General features: G+C 46.0%; 1 protein-coding gene across 7 annotated transcripts in view; it reads right to left on the bottom strand.

Annotated features, from left to right (window-relative positions):
- Positions 1-19,565, bottom strand: part of NEDD4L (neural precursor cell expressed, developmentally down-regulated 4-like, E3 ubiquitin protein ligase) — a 135,654-nt gene that overhangs the window by 51,186 nt on the left and 64,903 nt on the right. For 5 of the 7 annotated variants that reach the window (XM_021379789.1, XM_021379791.1, XM_021379792.1 and 2 more), the window contains one exon: positions 17,556-17,609. In XM_021379789.1, the coding sequence (XP_021235464.1) occupies positions 17,556-17,609 (54 nt within the window). Of the gene's footprint in view, positions 1-13,142; positions 14,316-17,555; positions 17,610-19,565 lie in introns of those variants that run through there. The other 2 variants (XM_021379786.1, XM_021379787.1) reach the window with 1 other exon arrangement.

Genomic DNA, 19,565 nt, shown 5'->3' with positions numbered 1-19,565 from the left:
AGCATGCCTCAGGTGTGAGAGGGCTGGGATCAGGAAGAGGGTCGGTAGGCGTGAGAGGAAGGTTAGGCAGACAGCCTACCAGAAATGGAACGCCCTGGAACAGTTCTGTTCCATAAAAAGAGAGGGAACAAATGAAAAAAAAACAACAGAGAACACTCAGATGTGCTGCAGGAGTTGGTTCTGCTCGCCCTGCTGGGCTGCCTCAGCTCTCACAGGTAGCTCTCCATATTAAATCCCGCTTAGCTTTCTGTTTTTGAAAGCCGACTGTTCGGGACATTTCAAAATACAGTTATGAAATTGGCATAGAACTGTGACTTTTTCCAGTGGGTATCAGGAACCTTTGTTAGCAGTGCTCTCGTGATGTACCTTAACAGATCCAAGCAGTACTGAGCATGAAGAACGCAGGAAATAAACGTGTGCCCTCAGCACCTTCCATGTGGAGGATGACTTAAAATGTTGAGATTGGCGCTACTGGACAATGTTGCTTCCCCTACATCTATGAGCATCTGCTGGAAAACAGCTGCTCTTCATTAAAGGGATTTATGGGTTTTGTTAAGTAACAGACAGACATACATAAATGTGCCAGGAACAGACACACAGACACCTCCAAGATCGGAACAACCAAACCATGGGGAAGGTCTCCCAGCTGCCTTCCGCTGTGCTATCCACGAGCACACTAGCAACTCTACAAACATTTACTGAGTGACCCAATGCTTTCTGCCCTCTATGCTGTACGTCTGCGGTCCTCCTGAAATGAAGTGTGCATTGGCAATAGCGCAGGAAGAGGAGGCAAAAGCATTTTTTACACTGTGTGTATATAAGACTGCACAGGATGGAATCATAGTCTCATGTCTAACAGAAAATGCTTTACTCAAATTCTCTACTCTTGTGTACTGAAAGGTACTGAATCTAGAAAACAACCATATTCAAAGCAGAAAGACTTTAGATGGAAAGCTAACCTTGGTAAATCAGAGAGCAACATCCAGCAGGGCAGACAGCAGGAGGACTGCAACAAGAAGATGACCGAATCCCCTGAAGTACGTGGAGCTGCACTTCATTGCTGGGACTTTCTCAGAGGTCCAAAGTTCTGCATGTGCTCAAACCCTTTTTGCAGCACCTCCTGCCCGCACACAGCAGCACACGTCCCATGGCCAGAGCAGCTTCCAAGCAATGCCATAGGGAACTGCTGCAAAAAGGATGCATGAACCGGCTGTGTCCTAGCAAGCACACTTTCTCCTTCCAGAATCACTTGCTGTGAAGGAGAGCGCAGGTAACACTCAGAAACAAGCAGCTCACAGAACTACAGCGAGGGGACTACTGAAAGAGAGCACACCTGCTAATGATGGGAGTGGGTGAGATGTGCATGGGACGCTCTGCAGTGGGGTATGGCATTCAGCAGACTAAAAAGAGAAAAATGAGCCGGCACATTTTTTGTTAGTATTGCCTTCTATTGCAGACACTATGAAATGTGCAGAAGACCCAGACCTTCTGCTTCTGCTTCTTTTCCTAACAGCACTGCTCGGATTTCCCCTTCACTCACCTACTTATCCTTCCAGCCATGCCCAGTCACCAGCTGGAGCTCCTCCACCATGAAGCTCAACTGCCAAGGAGACAACGGAAAAGAAATCGGGGAAGAATCAGGAGGCAGAGCGGTGAGACTGCCCAACCACTGCGAGCAGGCCGGCATTTAGTCAGGCAAAGTTGTCCAAAGCCACTCAGTAAGTTCTTTTAACAGCTTGATCTGAGCAGCACTTGTGTTCAAGAAGGCGTGCACTTGGCAGTATCTGAAGTAATACTTGTGCTTTAATGATATTCCTCATGTTTAGAAAAAAATGCAACAGACAAATACCTTGTAAGAATGCTAAATGCCACCTATGCTTGACACAGGAGCACTCTGTATCTGCTGTCTGTTAGGGCACTGAGCAGAAGCTGCCATTCTTTGGCCAGAGGGAAGCTGAAGGAATGCCCTGTGCTGAGGCACAGAAAAGCTGATTAATGGACAGTTAATGTGGGTTGGCTTCATCAGTTCTTTAAAGGAACGAGCAATTCACGAAGACACATGTTCAACCACCTCTTCTCCTGCCAAGACAAAGAACCTCAAGAAAATAAGACCAGCTGAAACTTAGAGGTTAGAAATAACACCTTTGTTAGTATCAGGAAGGAGAGCCAAGGTTCCATTTGGCTTGCTTGGTTTCTTACATTTTCAGTTCTGAAACACATGCCCATGTCCATGGTTCCTGCAAGAACTTGGGCAGGAGCCACTTCCACACTGGGATTCTGTTTTGCAGAGCGTGGTGCCCTGGTTTGGAGCCGTGGTTTATGACTCCTCAGAAGTGACCTTTAGGGGAGCTGACATAAACCAAAACTGTGTTATTTCCCTGGCTCATGTGTTATGTCAGGAGATCAGAAACACACTATTTTTAACTACTTCATTTGTTCAGTGATTTTCTTCTCTAACTTCCTTCTGGTGGAACACAGGAAATAATGAAAATTCAACTTAGAATACTGACAATTCAGATTAACTAATTCCTTACCAAAAAAAAAGTCTGTTTCACACAATGCACTTGTTCTTCTCATCGGATACCAATCTCTTTGGTTTGCATCCTGCATGGAGAGTGGACGCATATGTGGTTACTTTTGGTTATAACAGAATAAAACCATGACATAAAGGTTGGAGCCTGTGGAAACATCTGCTGTGAATGTTTGGTCTGTAATGCTGATTCCCATAGAACTCAGGAACACTGCAGAATACAGTAAGGGCTCCCTTCAGCTCCTGGCTCTCAGAAACGCAATGGAAGGAGGCAGCACTTGCTGAGGAGAACACCACAGCAGCTCCATGGCAAATAGCAGAGACAATGTGCTGTGCCAATCCTGCTCACAGACCTGGGATGCCTATCCAGGAGAAGCTCCTGTTCTCTTACACTGTAATGCATACCCCAGTTAAACTGCCTTCTCCATTTCCATACACACTCTGCCTTTTGCTAGAGGAAGCGTCCAAAGTACGACCATACAGCTTTCCCTGCTGCAATACCAAATAAGGAACATGTTAAATGAACATTGAAATAATGCCAGTTTTTTAATATCTGGATAAATTAAGGGGGATGTTTAAATTCAAAAAATACCTGCTCCTACTATGCCATAAACACACATCAATTTAATGGGAAACCAAAATATCTTACGTTTCTTTGTAGGTAGGGATACAGCCTGCAAATCTGAGCAATTAATGATATAAAGGCACAGCATTCACAAGTCTACACAGAGTCATGCAGCAAATGCTGCATAAAAACCCTTCTCCACCCCATTTGTTCTTATTTCTCTCTACAGGAAAGTAAATGTGAGAATCGTGGCCTAATGCATTGCTAGTTCTTTGAAACAGAACCACGGCAAGGCTTCCTGGCGGGTGAAAACAGCAAGGCACTGTGCACGTGGAGCTCTTCCTTTCAGTTCTCCCATTAGCTATAAAGCGAGCAAGGTTCGCTTTCACTTGACATGTTCTCATTAATGTGGCCGAGGAATATTAAAAAACAGTGACGTCAGACAAAACCCCATCAGCTCCCCACATCCAAGTGGCTACCACGAGGTTTCTCCATATTCAGATACCTACAAAAACAAAAAATTGGACTTCCCTTGTGTAGCTAAGATCCAGCACTCTAATACAGAGAATTGAAAATGGGCAACAGGCTACCAGCAATTCCACAAATGCACTGACTTCTGAAAACCCCTTTTGTTTGGCTGCAAGCACCAAACAGTAGCTGCTATTTTGTATTTTATAATGTGTGTACTACCTAAAGCTTTCAGAAATTGCTAGCACACAGCCTCACTTCAAATGCATAGTTCTTTGAAATTGATGCAATTTATTTCATTATTAATTTTTTTATGCCGAGAACTTGACTCACAAAAGCACACCCTGGACCCAGATTACATCCAAAACGAAAATCAATGTTTTAAACTCCACTTTTATTAAAATTCCAAACATTGCTAGTATTTACTTGCTCTTTTCCAGTGCTGTACATTGAGAGACGAAAGCCGTAACAGAGTTGGTGCCAACTTCTGTTTGCTGAAATGCAGAATCAAAATGTTCACCTCACGGTGCCTGTCTTTGAGGTTCTTGGGGAACTGTAGTATTGTTCATCGTGGGATCAGGAAAAAATAACATATTCTGAATATAAACCAGTGCATCCAGCGGTCACCTTCACCACATCTCCACTGGCAGCTCCGTGCTTTGGGGTGTGCTGCATCAGCCCCCCATTGCCTGCCTCCCCTCCTGCCTCTCCATATCCTTTTTAAAAGGGCTCTTTGCAACCAGTTGCAGATTTTGTCCCCACTTGAGCAGATACACATTTACATGCATGTACGTGTACGTGTACCTTGCAACTTGTGTTAGCAGTTAAACAGAAAACAAAATACAGTCCCCCATGTATGTACTCATCTGTTGAAGAACACCTGAAAACCACCTGCACTAGTGACAAACTGACAGGGAGGCAGCCTTCAAGATCCCTGCAAAAAAAAGGCTCCATCCATCAGTGGGCAACTGTCCCACAAAGACAGTTGATAGGAAGACCTGAGCGGGCTTCTTCAGCACAGCAGTGGAGGTACTTGGGAGCTGGGTGTTGTTTCTAACACCTACACAGATTCCAGATGCCTGCATAGTATTGTCTGATGCAGAACAGCGCCTGACGGAGCCCTGGCGCAGGAAGGCAGAAAATACAAAAACTGTCAGCTGAGGTCTGCAATAAATGATTAGCGATGACCAACATGGCAGCACCAAGCTGCTGGGGATTCAAACATTCCTTGGCTTTTCAAGTGTGCTTGTGAAGGGACTCAAGCTCTGCACCAGTGAACGGTGGCACCACGTCCTCCCATCATCGCTGGAACCAGAGCTGCTCTTGAAGACGATGGCAAACCACAGCATGGGTCTGGTGAAAGCCAAAGGCTAATACTGCTAACAGTGCAGATCGTATTCTGGCAAAAAGCTCCCAAATCCCCATTTATACTTGCTGCAATACACATGGAGAAATCCATCAACTTCATCTATCATATTTCATTTTTGCAAATTACAAACACTGCTTACCTTTGGACAAAAACCAGCTTCTGTGAGACACTAATACAGACCCAGAAGGACAAAAATTCACCATATACAGTGTATTTGATGCTCTTGAGAGAAATGTATAGACACAAAGGAACACGTTCTATTAAAATCTCCTTTGCTGCAAAACCTGAGTGTACCAATAAGTGGTGTTTGACCAGGAACGCTACATGGATGCAATGCTAATGCAAATAACCCATGTCCGAGGACATCTCAGTGCTGAACTTCACCTATTCCTTAAGAAGACTAACTTGTTAAAAGGTCACAGTGCGCCTCGTGAATCTTCTGAACTGGAAAAGAAATGCTGGTGATCTGCATTAAGGAGGCAGCCAAGAGCTCCTGGCAGTGCTTTTGCGCTTGGAGTATATTCATACCATTTTTTTAAAAAATTTGCTTTTAACTTAAAAATACAGAGAAAATAGCAAAAATGCGAGTCCCGCAGCTCACACGTTCAAAAAGATGTTCTGCCCAGCATTCGAAACAGATACTGCAGACTACTAAATTCTGAAAAGCTGCTTGAGAATAAACACACCGCTACATAACTGCAAGCTGCATCACTGCAATCACTCCCAGCGAGTATCGCTCACTTGTGTTTATAATAATTCAGCGTGCTGGCAAGCTGTCTCTGATAGGGCTTCTAAAAATAATGAAGTGTTGGTAACGCGGGCACTCCGCAGCCCCACTTCCTGCTCCTCTGACAGAGCCACGTGGAGGGGGTTCTGCTCCAACAACAGAGTTCTGCTCCATTTATGCTCAATCTGAAACAAATAAACGTCTTTGGGAAACAGTACACCACGCTTGAAGCAGATTTAAACTAAATGGTTGGGATATTCGTAACCTAAAGACTTTATAAGGCAGGTGTACTAAAATATAACAATATTACTGGTAGAATGCACAAAATTTAAGCTTGGGGGGGGGGGGGGGGGGTGTCAACATCCAGGATACATGCAGAATGTAGTGGGTGTCATTCTTGGCTTTAATGATGCTTTGAATTTGATTTGGAAGCAGGAAAATATTTAAAATAACTGATTTAATACGATCCCTTCAGATAACATTGCTATTCACATACGTGGAGATGTGCGCTTTACCTACAGGGCACGGAGCAGAAATAAATCTAACAACAGCTCAAAGCAGAAAACTTTCTGGATAAAAGCAATCAGGAACTGCTGTAAACAACAACTCTGCAAACTAACTCCTCGCAGAGGACAACCGTCGGGCTCCGACCGTCTTTCACTGTTCGACGAATATCTTTCATGTTGAAGCAGCTTTCTGTAATAAAAGCGTTTGAAATACTTCCCCCATAGAGTTGCTTCCAGCGATCTGCTGAACGCTAAAACTGATGTTGACAACACAGGCTGCTGTTGCCTTGCCTCTGCCACAAACACAGATGCTACTGCTCCTCGCGACTGCAAACTCTTTCGGCAGTAGGGTTAACAAGACCAGCGCAGGCACTGCTGATGTCCTTCAGCCGAACACGACCGTCCCACACCTCCCCTCCCTCTCACCCTTTCCTGGAACACACGGCCACAGCCTGGGAACGCCATCACCTGGGGTTATTCCTCAAAACACAGGCTGACAGGTGAAGCTCTGACTACAGCATCCAAAAACCGGTCTGAGCTCACACCGCAGGACACAGTGCAGCGCACACGTGTTCCATCTGATTGATTGCAAAGGGATTTCCCTTCTGCCTTCCATTCCCAGAGCACGGTACACATCGGTTCCGCCGTGCTGCAGGCTGAGGGTCAGCACACTGCACACCTGAGGACGGCAATGCTTTGGGAATGACAGCACCAAGGTCTTCAGCCTCGGAATTTGCTTTTCCCACACTCCCCAGGCTGCGCAGCACCCGGCTGGGTGCGCGGAGCAGCAGAGGATTTGAAGAGAGGGAAGGTGAATTTTTTTCCTTTGTGTTTACTCATTCTTTTTGGCAACAGAAAGCTGCACAGCCATGCTGCTGGTTTTACTCGCATCTTTTTTTTTTTCTGCACAAAACTGTTACTAATGCCATCCTCTAAAATGAAAAAAAAAACAAACAACAAATCAAAGCAAGCAGATAAAAGCGCCAGATTTTAGATGGATGTACGCAGCAACACATTTTACGACAAGGTTTAATCCAGAAACAAAGGTAACGAGACGAATTTGTCTTTAGAGCAGTTTGTGAGTTAGAACAGTCACAAAACGGGTGCATTACTAAATTCAACTCAACCGCTTTTCTCAAGCAGCTGAACAGTGCAAAAAGCAGTTCACACCGCATCTGTTTTATTACGGGCGGTTTTCTGCGCCTAGTGCCCTGGCTGGCACCTCCAGCATTACGGCTGTGTCAGCATTTCCATTGTAAATTGCAGGCCTTATAAACTCAGCTTTACAGAGATCACTGAGTACTGAAACTCAGCATACAACTTTCCATGTAGGAGCAAATAGTTTGTTACTGCTGCGCAATCAAAGGTGGTGTTATTTCCAGCTCTTTTGTTCAAGACTTTTTTTTTTTTCTGGTTTCTTTGCAGAGAAATACCAAAAGATACAACCTGCAGCAAGAAAACCAGGGAAGTTAATGAAATTCAGAACAGCTTTCCAGGGACCTCTGAGGATGGGTAAAGACAGTGTAGTCAATTCCTGACTGTTTGGAAACGTGACTACAGTAGATGTACAATACAGACACCCTAAATGAGCAAGGTGCTTGCAGCAGATTTCCCAAAGCTAGATGGAGCATCATAGCACCTGTGACCACTGAGGAACAGATCCTCACCTCTACCTGCAGCTGCCAACAACGTCCCGACCTGCACAGCACAGAGGCACGCAGCTGTCTGCACTCCTGGTGCAGCAAGCCCAGGGCAGAGCTTCACAGCACCATTCATCTGAGCTGGTGTAAGCATCTAGCCAAGGGCACTGTTACTTCTGTTCTAGAAATGCCCACTAGGGTCCGGACAGCAGTCCCTGAAGGAAGTCTCCAGACCTGGACAAGTGCAGAATGAAGGATGGAATTGCTATGTGCAGCACCAGCAGGCAGAGCAGCCTCCAAGGAGCACAGCACGTCCCACACCACTCATTCCCCACGGTCTGTGTGCAGGTGAGTTGTGCTGGTCCAGGGTGAAGGGACTCGGACAGCAACACTTATTTCTGACACAGCTTTCGCCCTCCTGTGTCAGAAAAACCTCTGATTCCTCACAATGCAACAGGTACAACAAAGAACAGCTGTTAAGCAGTTAACGATGTGACTTTTCCTGGTGTCTGCCATGTCAAACCATGTGGCACTCAGTAGCTGCTGCGAGGGGACACGCAGCTGACACAGTGCAGCCACGTGCCAGGGGGTGTTCATCCTGCGTGGGGCACAGGGAGCCGGGTGCTGCTGGGTGCTCCCCACCTCTCATGCACCAGTGCCACCCAAGTGGGAACACGGCAGCAGAAGAGCAGCAGTAGCTAATGTTCTTAGGAAGAACAGGATGAGTCTCATTTTTATCAATTTATCCTTAGGATTTCTCAGGCATTCAGACTCGGTTCAGAAATTGCAAGATGTGTAACCAAGTCTTCAACCCAAAAGCACCGCTGTCTCCTAGGCCTACTCAGGTCCCAGGAAGTGGGACTAAGTTAAGGATGGCAAACCTTACACTGCACACTGAACACGGTGTCAAGTGCAGCACTAAAAGGAAAACTGGGATTTCCCTCCTCCAGGGACTGGGTTAGCACTAGATCCTGAAACAGAACCTCCTGAATGGTTCCCTGAATGAGGGAGGGGAGTGGGAGGTGGAAATCTTCTATTCATTTTATTTTATTTTTAATATTCCCATCAGTTTTCTCATGAGGATCAGCAACGCATAACCCACTTACTGTCCCAACACCATCTCAGGAAAGAGACTTTCCAGACGTTCCTGCAGTTTACACCAAAACATGGAAGGATTTGTTTCATCGAAACAAATAGATCAGTTTACATACGAAAGAAAAACAAATTCAGCCCAGAAATGACTTTCACCCTAACCTAAACATCTCATGGTTTGCAAATCCCATGGTAAAATACACAGTATTTATTCCTGCTCTGCCCTTCGTTGTTGTAAAGCAGCACGCTGCTTTACACGCACAGCACAGACAGTGGCTCTGCTGAACAGGGCTGGTTTGGCAATACTGTCACAACACAAAGGGATCCAGAAATTTGAAATAAGTGGAAAGCAATACCATGGGGGGAGCAGGGCCTACAGATGGGGCCAGATGCAAATCCATCAACCCTAAAGGACTGTAAATGATACATTTATTTCACTGTCTTTCATACCATGCGGTGAAGGCTTAGCTAGCTAGCAGTGATTTGGAAGTTTCTTCCTTAAATATCACTGATAACCCACGAGGCAATGATACAGAGGAGCAGAATTACTACAGCCGTCACTGAAAACTGTCCTGAAAGATACATAATTCCAGAGACTGACTACAGAATTAGTACTCAAGCTAAAAAAGCACCATGCTTGTCTTCATTAACTAGTCTGTATTTTATATTTGAACTTCATGTTCCAGTGTGTAGAACTGAATAAAGGTTGCATTTCACTCATCTGATACTGGGTCAAGCAAAAACATTCCAAGACTTCCACATCACAGACTACAAGCATGTGGAGCACTGTGTGGCGACAGCTTCTGACCAAAATTAGGGAATAACAAATACGAAATTCATGGACATGCATCCCCCTAGGTCAAACTAGAGATGAATAACCTCCAGCGTGACTGGTCAGAGAGATCAAACTCACAGCTCTTTTGTTGGGATAGAACAGAGGATGGTACTGACATGTCAAACTTGAGCAGCAGCAGCATCTGACTGGGTGAGCTGCTACCTTCCTTTGCAAAATGCTGCCATCTTGGAATTATTTTCCAATTCGTGGAAGAGCTATGATAAGAAGTTAGTAGCAGGCACTTACACTGAGCTGGCATCATGGCAAGGAAGGAAAGCGGCAAGGGGAACAGCACAACGAAGAGAAGCTCGCAGCCCCTCTGCAGAGGAAACAACTGTCAAAAGCCAAAGCGTGCCATCATAAGATAACAGGGCATTAAAGCACGTTATCAGGTAAGAGTTGAGATTTTCCTCATCAACAACAGCACCGCAGTCGCCTAACTGTCAGCTGCTAACTGCTGATTTCATGGAAGGGCTCCTGCAACTCTGCCCCCTGCGCAGCGTTCTGCCCACAGAAGCCACCTCTGCTCTGTCACTGAGAACTGTTCCTGGTGGGCACAGACCTCTCTGTGGCCACAGCTGAGACCCTGCCCCAGTGCCAGCAGAGGCCTTGCATGAGAGTGGTGTCATTAAAGCACTGCGATTCCCCACTGACACCCAGGGCATCGCCAAGTTGTGAAAGGCGGATGACAAAGGGCAGAACAGCGCAGGACGCGATGCTATCGCCTTTGGGGGAAGAGCACTCTGTGCTCACAACAAAGTTCATTCCAACGTTATTTTTAAGGAAGGAAGGAAGATACGAGCCGAATTGTGAAATGCGGGCTGGCAGAGCCAGGAGTTGCCCGTGCTGTTTGCCAGCTGAACGCAGCTCAGCACTACCACAACACCAAGCACTTTCCATTTTTCAGTCGCAACAAAGATGCCTTTGTCCAGCCCCAAAGAGTCATCCAATAGATGGGATTTCTGAAGGGTTCCCCACAGACAGAGATATGCACTCACAGATCCCAAGCTACACACAATGTGTTTGCTCTGTGCCACAGGATATATGCACACAGCCTGTCGTTTTACATGTAAAATATCACAGCAGTCAAAGGAGTCTGTAAGCATGCTTCCAAAAGAAAGATGTTCACGACTGGGCACAAGTGCTTCTCTCTGTATTCTCTAACAACTCGTAACCAAATGCATCCTGCTTGCCCCAAACCACTGCAAACAGCAGACACTTGAACGGCCACAACCACTCGGGAGCAGCAGGGCTGCCAACGTGTGCATGAGTGTTTCACTGAAGATAAATTCGATGGCAGCAGCTGCTGCCTGCAGCCCCAGGCCCAGGATCAACCACGTACACACAAATCCATTTAACTGGAGGGGTCCTGGTGTGGTACCCTCACAGCTCTAAAGCATGGCAGGGTAACAGAGCACACGCTGCAGGCATGGCCCTCCTCAGCACCTTGAGGTGCAGATCAGCAATGGCACACACCGAAGGATGCTTTATATGCAGACAAACCACACTGGGCTTTCAGCAGGACACCTTCACTGCCCGCACTTCCATGGGACCTGCCAACCAGTCAGCTCTACCCACACCACGGCTGGGCTTGCTAGAAACAGGAGAAACATCACAGCAAGTTTAACGTTGCAATTATTTATATCTTTTTTTAATTTGATTTTTTGCACTAAGGAACGCACTTTCTCTCAGACTGAGTGCCTCTGCAACTGCCATGCTTCAGGGATGGCCAAATTGATTTCACGTGGTAACTAAAACCAAGAGCATGAAGGAACAAATTTCTTAATTTTCTTCTGGAAACACTGAAACACATCTTTGGTATGTGACCCATTACCAGAGAAGTGATTCTGGGGGCTGTCCCCTTTAGGAACAGGAGGACGGGCTGCAGGGGCACAGCGTGAAGCCGTGGGCACACCTCCACCAGCTGCCTGAACTGCCGACACACGTGTACTGGGTCTGCCCTTCTTCACCAACTCAGACAGCTGGTTTTGGTGGTTCTCTGGGAAGGGAGGAAAAAGGGAAAACTAGACACACCATTTTAGTGTGAGATAAAACACAGTGGGACACAAAGAACTGCACCAGTGAAATGCCAATGGAGAAAAATCAGTGAAGATTCTGCACTCCAGACTTTGCTGCTGAAATGTTCTAAGCTAGCAAGAAAGAGACGATGCACTACTCACCAAACTGCTAGCTGACAGAAAGTGAAGTGAAACTGTACTTCTTTGTTAAGAGATTTTTCTCATTGTTTATTTTTATTAACGCTTCGGTGTATTTATTTCGTGATTTTCTACGCATAATAATGACTGTAGGGCTAAACAGAAGGTTACACCAGAGCAGCCCGGAGATGCCAGCTTTTTGACAAGAAAGCTGCAGAGTCATCCTACGGCCTTGCTGCAGCGAGCAGCTGTCTCTCCGTACTGCATTTCACTGAACAAAAGCGCAGCAGAATGAGAACACAGGCGGCGAAGACCCAAACCTCTCCCAGTGAATCTGCTTTCACAGCTGGAGACAGAGTGCTTGCTATTCTATATACAGCATCACTGAGCTCAGGAACTCAAGTGGGCAGTGTTAAATTGCACAGTAAAGCAATTTAAGCAAATGACTAATCTAAACCCTTCGGTTTCGTTCCTGCTTCGGTCTTTTAAGAATGGCTTAAAAACAAGAAACTTCAGACTTCATTTGTTACAACAAAGAGGAACCAGAAGATGAACCTTGGCACCTTGAAGTAAAACCAAAGCAAACAGGACTGACAGCACAATCTCCTAGGTCGTGACAAGCTGCTTGTATAGCAGTCTGATCAGGACTCGTGGCACACAAAGAACAGGACAAGTTCTTTGTTTAGAGAAGGCCAAAAGAAAGAAAAAAAACCCTAAAAACTAAACCTCCCTTTTTTTTTTCCCCTTAATTTCTTGGTACCTCACCTGCTATGCCATTATCTTCATTAGAATTACCAAGAGATTTCTACAGCCTTAGCTCCTACCGCATTATGATGCACATTTTTAAAGTCACAGAGTGACTTTACACACATGTGCATTATCCATAGATGTTATCAAAGCATTGGTTTTCAGACTACAAACTGCACAAAGAACTCCTCACGCAGCAAGGTTTCAGCCAACGAAATTAAAGCTATCACCTGATTTGCCATCTGATTGTTCTGATTTTAAAGGATCCGAGGTAACACCGAACCGAGCAGTGTGCAACGTTTGGATCTCAAAATATTACACCGCACATAATCAAAACCAAGAGCAACGTTAAGGCAGATCAGAAACAGAGATCCTTGGTGGCTGGTTCCAGAGAAACACCGAACATTCTAGCACTAACAAAGGAGCCCTCCACTTGCCTCAGGTTTAACAGCCTTTGCACAGAGATTTGGTATGTTGTTAGCAGGGCACGCTCAGCATCGTACTTACCGCGGTGCTGGCTGTCGTAGGACCAGGGGTGCCACGACACTCTTTACCAACAACCGGACCTTGTTCCTCAGGATTACGGGTGACAAGGATTCGGAAGTGCTGCTGCCTCGTGTTTTGATCTGGTCTGATTTTAAACAAGCATCCCTTCCCTTGAGGAATCTTCTCTACTGAATTGCTTCTGGATATTTCTGACCCGCTCCTGCTGTTTCCGTGCAGTTCTGAACTCAGTCCATCACCCGCGGGGCTGATTTCCTCTGGCCGTGGTTGGACGGGGTAGGAGGCACTCCTCTCCAGCTGTATGCGCGGGTACCTGACCAATCTGTCCCCTTTTGTCCCAGTAAAGCCGAAGTTATACTCACCACCTGTACCACTTGCCTGCGGCTGCTGTAACTGGAGAACAAAGAACTTTTTCCCCGAATTTGCTGACATGTCTGGCACATGCTGCAGAGACCAGCGCCGGGGCTCAGGAGCGGGAGCATTATTTTGAGCCTCAGAACCAAAGGGCAACAGAGTAACCTGAGGCACATCCGCGCTTGAAGCACGATGCTGAATCCTCACACCACTGATGTTCAAACCTGAAGCTGTTTCCTTTGCCCCGTCCTCGTGGGCGGTGGACAGAGCATCGTCGCTCTGGTTATTGGGAGGAATAGTACGGAATATCCTACGGTTACAGCGAAGAGTTCCATTCATCTGCTGCCCCAACTCTTCCGTCTGCCTGGGTGGAGAATCCTCAGGAGTCACCTCGGGGCTGCTCCGAGAGGATGAATGGTTTTCAACAGGGGACGCATAATGCTCCCTAACATCCGAGGCTTTACCCGGGGGTGTCTCCTCGGGGGTCTCCGGGGTCGCGCACTCATCTGCAGCCTTGCGCTGGAGAGAGATCTGCATCGAGGAGCTTCTCGTGGGACGCGCGTTGATGCTGTTCAGCAGCTGGGGAATAAACATGGAGGTGCTCCTCTTTAAGGAGCCCACTTCTTGGAAATCGCTGCCACCGCCGCAATCTGCTCCGTGTCGGGAGGAAGAGTGAGGACTGCTTCTTCTCGGCAAAGTGTGGAATGCCATGAAAAAGTCATCTTCTCTGTCCCGGTCAAGGATCTCGGATTCGGGGGCTGTGTTGCTTCGCCCAGAGCCAAAATGAAACCGCAGCCGATGGGCCATGGTTTTACAGAGAGGAGAAAAGGAGAGGGAGAACGGCAACAATTCAGGCGCTGCCAGAAGTTAAAAACCAAAGACATAAACTCCAAGAAAAAGTGTCCCATCTGCCAAACTGTTAGCACTGCAGCACTGATAGCGACAGATAGCAGAAATAGCCCAAGTGGCAAGCAGCATTCCAGGCATGATTGGGTAAGAGCAATCAGCGCTCCTACACACTGTGACATGGGGTAGGATGGTGGCAGTCACGTGGCCCGGTTCCCCCTCTCCAATCTAAGCCAGTGGGGGTTCTGTTGTTTTTTTTTAATGCCAGCGAGAGCCTGAAACAGCACCTTCCCAGCTGCTCCTTTTCCATCAGAGCGCAGCTGACCGAGGCAGCGAGCACACTCGGCGCCGCTATAAATCTAAATCATATCGTACCCGCACGGCGCATTCGCACAAGGCACACGGAAAGTTAACTACGACAGAAACGCCGCGGTTCAGGGCTAGGAGTCAACGCCACATGCAAATAAGAAACAGTATTTCAAGCTTAACTTCTCGGTGTGTGTGTGACAGCACGAGGCTATCATGGCAGAACGTGAGTAAATATAGCACGGTTGTGCTTTCAATTTTAACTGCGCTCCGAGCGTGGCTAAGAAACAAACTCCTTGCCTTTAAAAAGCCACAACTTTCACATTGTCCCTATGAGAGCAACACAGCCTACGCTAGCCTGCGCAGTCCCTGTTAACCAGTAAAAATCACAGCAAACAAAGCAACCGTATGCACGGCAAAGATCTCTCACGCAATAAAAACAGCAGAAAGGTGCAAAGTGACAGGAGAGAAAGTTTCTACTTCAGTTTTACCGGGCAGTAAAGATGAGTGAGAACCAGAGGCGGGTGTCGCATTGCCGTTTGGTACGGATTTGTCTTAAACAGCACAGAGAAACTCTGCCCATTACTGGCCAGCCTCCAGTGGGAAAGTTAGCAATACTACCACGGGCGTGATCGCAGGCACGGAATACGGTTACACTCTGAGAGCCAAGAGACCTCAGAAGCAGAACAGACGGACGGGATACACCCAGCTGCAGAACAAACACCCTAAGTACGCTCCACCGCAGTGCAGGAATCGGGCGACTGGGGGATCCTCAGAGCTGAAGGGTGCCTGCCATCGCGCTGCTTCGCGCATGCTGGGGAAGAACCCGGTTAGCTAAAAGCACATCTACAAGAGGAGACGGCGTAGGATCAGCGCCGTGCACAGGCATCTGTTCTCCTGGAGAGCTCGGAGAAGCTCTGTCAACAAACTGTCGGTGGCAGGTCAGTGCTCTGTCTAGACGTTTAAACCTCTGCTTGCACGCAGCTTGCTTTCAAAAGGCAGAAAGTGAAATGGAAGCTTCAAACGATGCAACTGCCAGCAGACAGCACAATCCCCTATTGTTTTAAGCGGACCGGGAGCCAACAAGAAGAAAAACACAAATAGCTTCCACACAGCCACAGTGCTGTGGAACTGCCTTGCGCAAGCACAGGTGTTGATTTTATCTTATTTTTCATGTAAACCGTGATCCACAGTCTCTTTTTGCTCTGAAGATAAAGGTGCACCACCCATCCTCTGCTCTGATGGGGGCACAGAAAGGAAAGGTCGTTCCACAGACAGGAACTACACAGATAATTTAGGAACGTGAAGAAAATTTAGTTCTTTTTGGGAGTACAAAACATGTAAGTGTTGACAACAAGCTTTTCACACGAAAGCTGTAATTATGTGTTTAGTGCCTCATTCTGTAAATACAACACAATGGGAATGTGCCACAACAAATTTCTGCGTAATTGTTCTCCTTGCCCAATGGTTCAGAACACCTTCTAAAAGGAAAGCAACATCTCTTCAATTCCAGGTTACAGCCTGCAGAAGCAGGGTCACAGGAAGAACAACCAGAAAATAGTTCAACAACATAGTAACACTGAAACTGTCAGTATAGGGCCAGTGCCAACAGAAAGCAAACCCAGAAATCTTAAAGAAATACATCAGAAAAGAATATACTGAACCCTTCAGTTCTCAGCTGTCACTGCACAGTCAAGTTGCAGGTTTTTTTCTGGACTGTCACCTCTTCACTGACACATGTGGACATCCCCGTGCATGCCACTGCCCTCTGCAGGCAGAACAAAATCTCTTCCATGAGCTTCCACTCTATCCTCCATGCCAGCACAAACTTACCCCAGCCATCCTTCCAGGTGCACGCAAGCCACACAGGAATCACAGAATGGCTTAGGTTGGAGGGGATCTTGAAGATCATCTAGATCATCAATCCCCCTGCCGTGGGCTGGCTGCCAGCCATCAGATCAGGCTGCCCAGGGTCCCATCCAGCCTGGCCCTGAACGCCTCCGGGGATGGGGCATCCACAACATCTCACATTTTTGGAGATCAGTATTTGCATACTGTATGGTTTTGTTTGGAATAAAAAGATCCTCACAACACCAGTCTGACCTTCACAAGGCAAGCAGGTTCAGCAGACACTGTACTGTTCCAAACCAGGAAATCTAAGGCCTCACCTTACAAACAGAAAAATGGGACTCCAATTTTCACCAGACAAAAAAGAGAAAAGTCATCCACCCAATGTGCCACCACACAGATCCATTTAACTTAGTGTGTGCAGAATGACAGTGTCACCTATTTGATGCGTCCGTGTGAAAAATGCACTCACTTCGTCACAACAAAAGCAAATGTGCAATAAGATTTGGGAAGACTTATCATCTCAGCAACAGTGGTTACATCAGGCAAGTGAGGGTCAGGGCTAAAAGCCCTAGCAATATGTGGGGCGTTACCAGGGGCAGAACTGAACACAAAATGCAGAGCATTACTTTGCTGTTATCTAAAATCTTGTGTAACTCAGCGGAGCTCTGGTTACCACATCTCAAAAAGGATCAAGTATTAAAAGGTACAGGAAAGAGATGCTCTGGTGACCAGGTGATGAAGCAGTTGCTTTATGTGCAACTAACAAGGCTGGGACTGCTTATCAGATCACACTGGAGAAGCCTCAGGAAGAGAATGTTTCCACCAGCAGAACATTTAGCTTAAGGAGGACTGTTTTGGTCTGAACCAGTAGAGTACTTCTGTGTTTAATGTTCCATTAGCCCATAAAATAGACACTTTGTTTGCTTCAATCCGTGTAAATGTTTTTTATGCTTCAGTCGTGTAAACAACAGAAAAAATACACCTTTAAGATGTGTTATGTTTCCATCAGCTGTGTTGCACAGCTCTGGGACCAGGGAAACAACCAAGACAGGTACTCACCAATCTGTTCTCATCAAACACTTCAAACAGGAGGCGATGATTGGTTGGGTTTACCTAGGAGAAAATCCAAATATTATTATTTTAGCTTCATTCGCTCAATTAGAGCAATATATGGGCACAAGTTCATACAATGATTAAATCAAGGCAAACAGAACAGAACTAATAGGTTTGTATAAATTTACCTAACTGGGAGAACGTCAGCACACAAGCCCTGTGTGGACAGAACACCAGAGCTCAGACTTCTGGGTTCTACACCTGGAAAACTCAACTAAAACGTAGAGAGCAAAAGCTTTAATGCATTTCTTTCCAAATTTCACCACCATCTCTGTTTCAGCCTGTCTATCTGTCACTGCTTCTGGCCCATTTATCACCCGTGGGTGATACTCCATGATCACATGCCTGGGGAGAAGCCAATGGAAGGCAGAGAACCTCCACTGCTCATGTCTGGCATACTTGTCTATCGCTTCTTTACATAACTATATCTCCAGGAAATAATTGACTTGGAAGTAAATTTAAGCAAAGAGAGAGACAATTTTTTCCAGAAAAAGCTTTATACACCAGTTTACCATGTCCACTTGCTTAATTAAGCTGCCCAGGGAGGGGATGAGTCACCATCCCTGGAGGTGTGCAAGGAACATGTGGACGTGGTACTAAGGGACGTGGTTTAGTGGGGAAATATTGGTGGCAGGTGGACGGTTGGGCTGGATGATCTTGGAGGTCTTTTCCAACCTTGGTGATTCTGAGATTCTAAGGAAATTTAGATGAAATATCCCACCATGGACTGATTGCTCCATGGGAGCGGCAAAGAACTCTCAGTTCTGAAAAGATCAGAGAACTCTGTCACGCAAAGAAAGGTGCGTTACGTTCACACTGATTTTTAGGATTTTCCAGATGTTTCAACACAGCTCCCGTGAAGTATATTGTAATTTAAACAACACAAATAGTGGCAGCTTTGCGAATTCTCTTTCCCTGGAAAAAGCTATGTACAATGAACAACACAACCTTGAAAACTATCAGTTAAAATGAAAAACATAAATAAGTTTTCTTACCCTTTGCTTTAAAGCATTTGACTTTGTCCCTTACAGTCTGTCTCACAACACAGCATGCTGTGAGAGCAGGGTCTATCAGGACGGGCTTATGGAGGAAGGGTCACTGATTCCTGAGCCCTGGATGGTGGCAAATTGGGGTGGGTGCAAACTGTCCTTACACACAATAACAGTGTAAAACTTTCTGACGCTCCTCCCTGTGCCATCGTCACAATGGCCACCTCTGTGCTTTGTCCCAGGAGCACTGGGAAATGCATGGGGCCAGGGGAGTGAACTTAGTGCCTGCAGACTGCACAGCTCAAAGAAACAGGCACAGGCCCTATTCTACAAATAATAAAAATATTGCTCTAAAGACAATTCTAGAGATTTAGAAGTTTATAGCACTAAGGCTATAAACAGTGCTTGATGGGACACTTGTTTTTAACAATCTGCAATGACAACATTGGTTCTCAAGCAGCTGTTTAAGATTAAATTTTAAAACCACTGAAATTTTACCTAACCTACTTCTGTGAAAGCTGCAGCTGCAGTAAAACAAAGCCATTCTCCCTAAGAAAACATTTTCAGCAAATAAGTTATTGCTGTTCTCGTTTCTGTTACGTTGGTTTTGATGATCACCATTTTAAACCCACTTTTTACCATTCTCTAATATTAGAAGTTATCATTTCTCAAGAAAAGTCACCTACGAATTGAAAAGTTTTAGGTGAAACTTACCTTCATTTTAGGAATGATTTGAAAAAGACGTAAGTTAAATACAAGAAAAAAGCGTCTTTGGAACTTTTTGGCAAGGAATATGAAGGTCAAGAGAAACTGCTTTTTCAATCTTGCTGCCCTACGTTTGTATTTCTTTCTTTCTTTTTTTTTTTTTTTTGCCATAATAGCTTAAATTTCATACGCTTCTTGGAAATACTTCTGATTATTTGCCACTACATTAACATTTTAAAACCACAGGAAGCATCAGGACAAG

This window comes from Numida meleagris, chromosome Z, assembly GCF_002078875.1.
Source record: "Numida meleagris isolate 19003 breed g44 Domestic line chromosome Z, NumMel1.0, whole genome shotgun sequence".
Classification (NCBI taxonomy): Eukaryota; Metazoa; Chordata; class Aves; order Galliformes; family Numididae; genus Numida; species Numida meleagris.
Note: the sequence above shows the minus strand (reverse complement) of the source record. Positions and strands in the feature narration are given on the sequence as shown.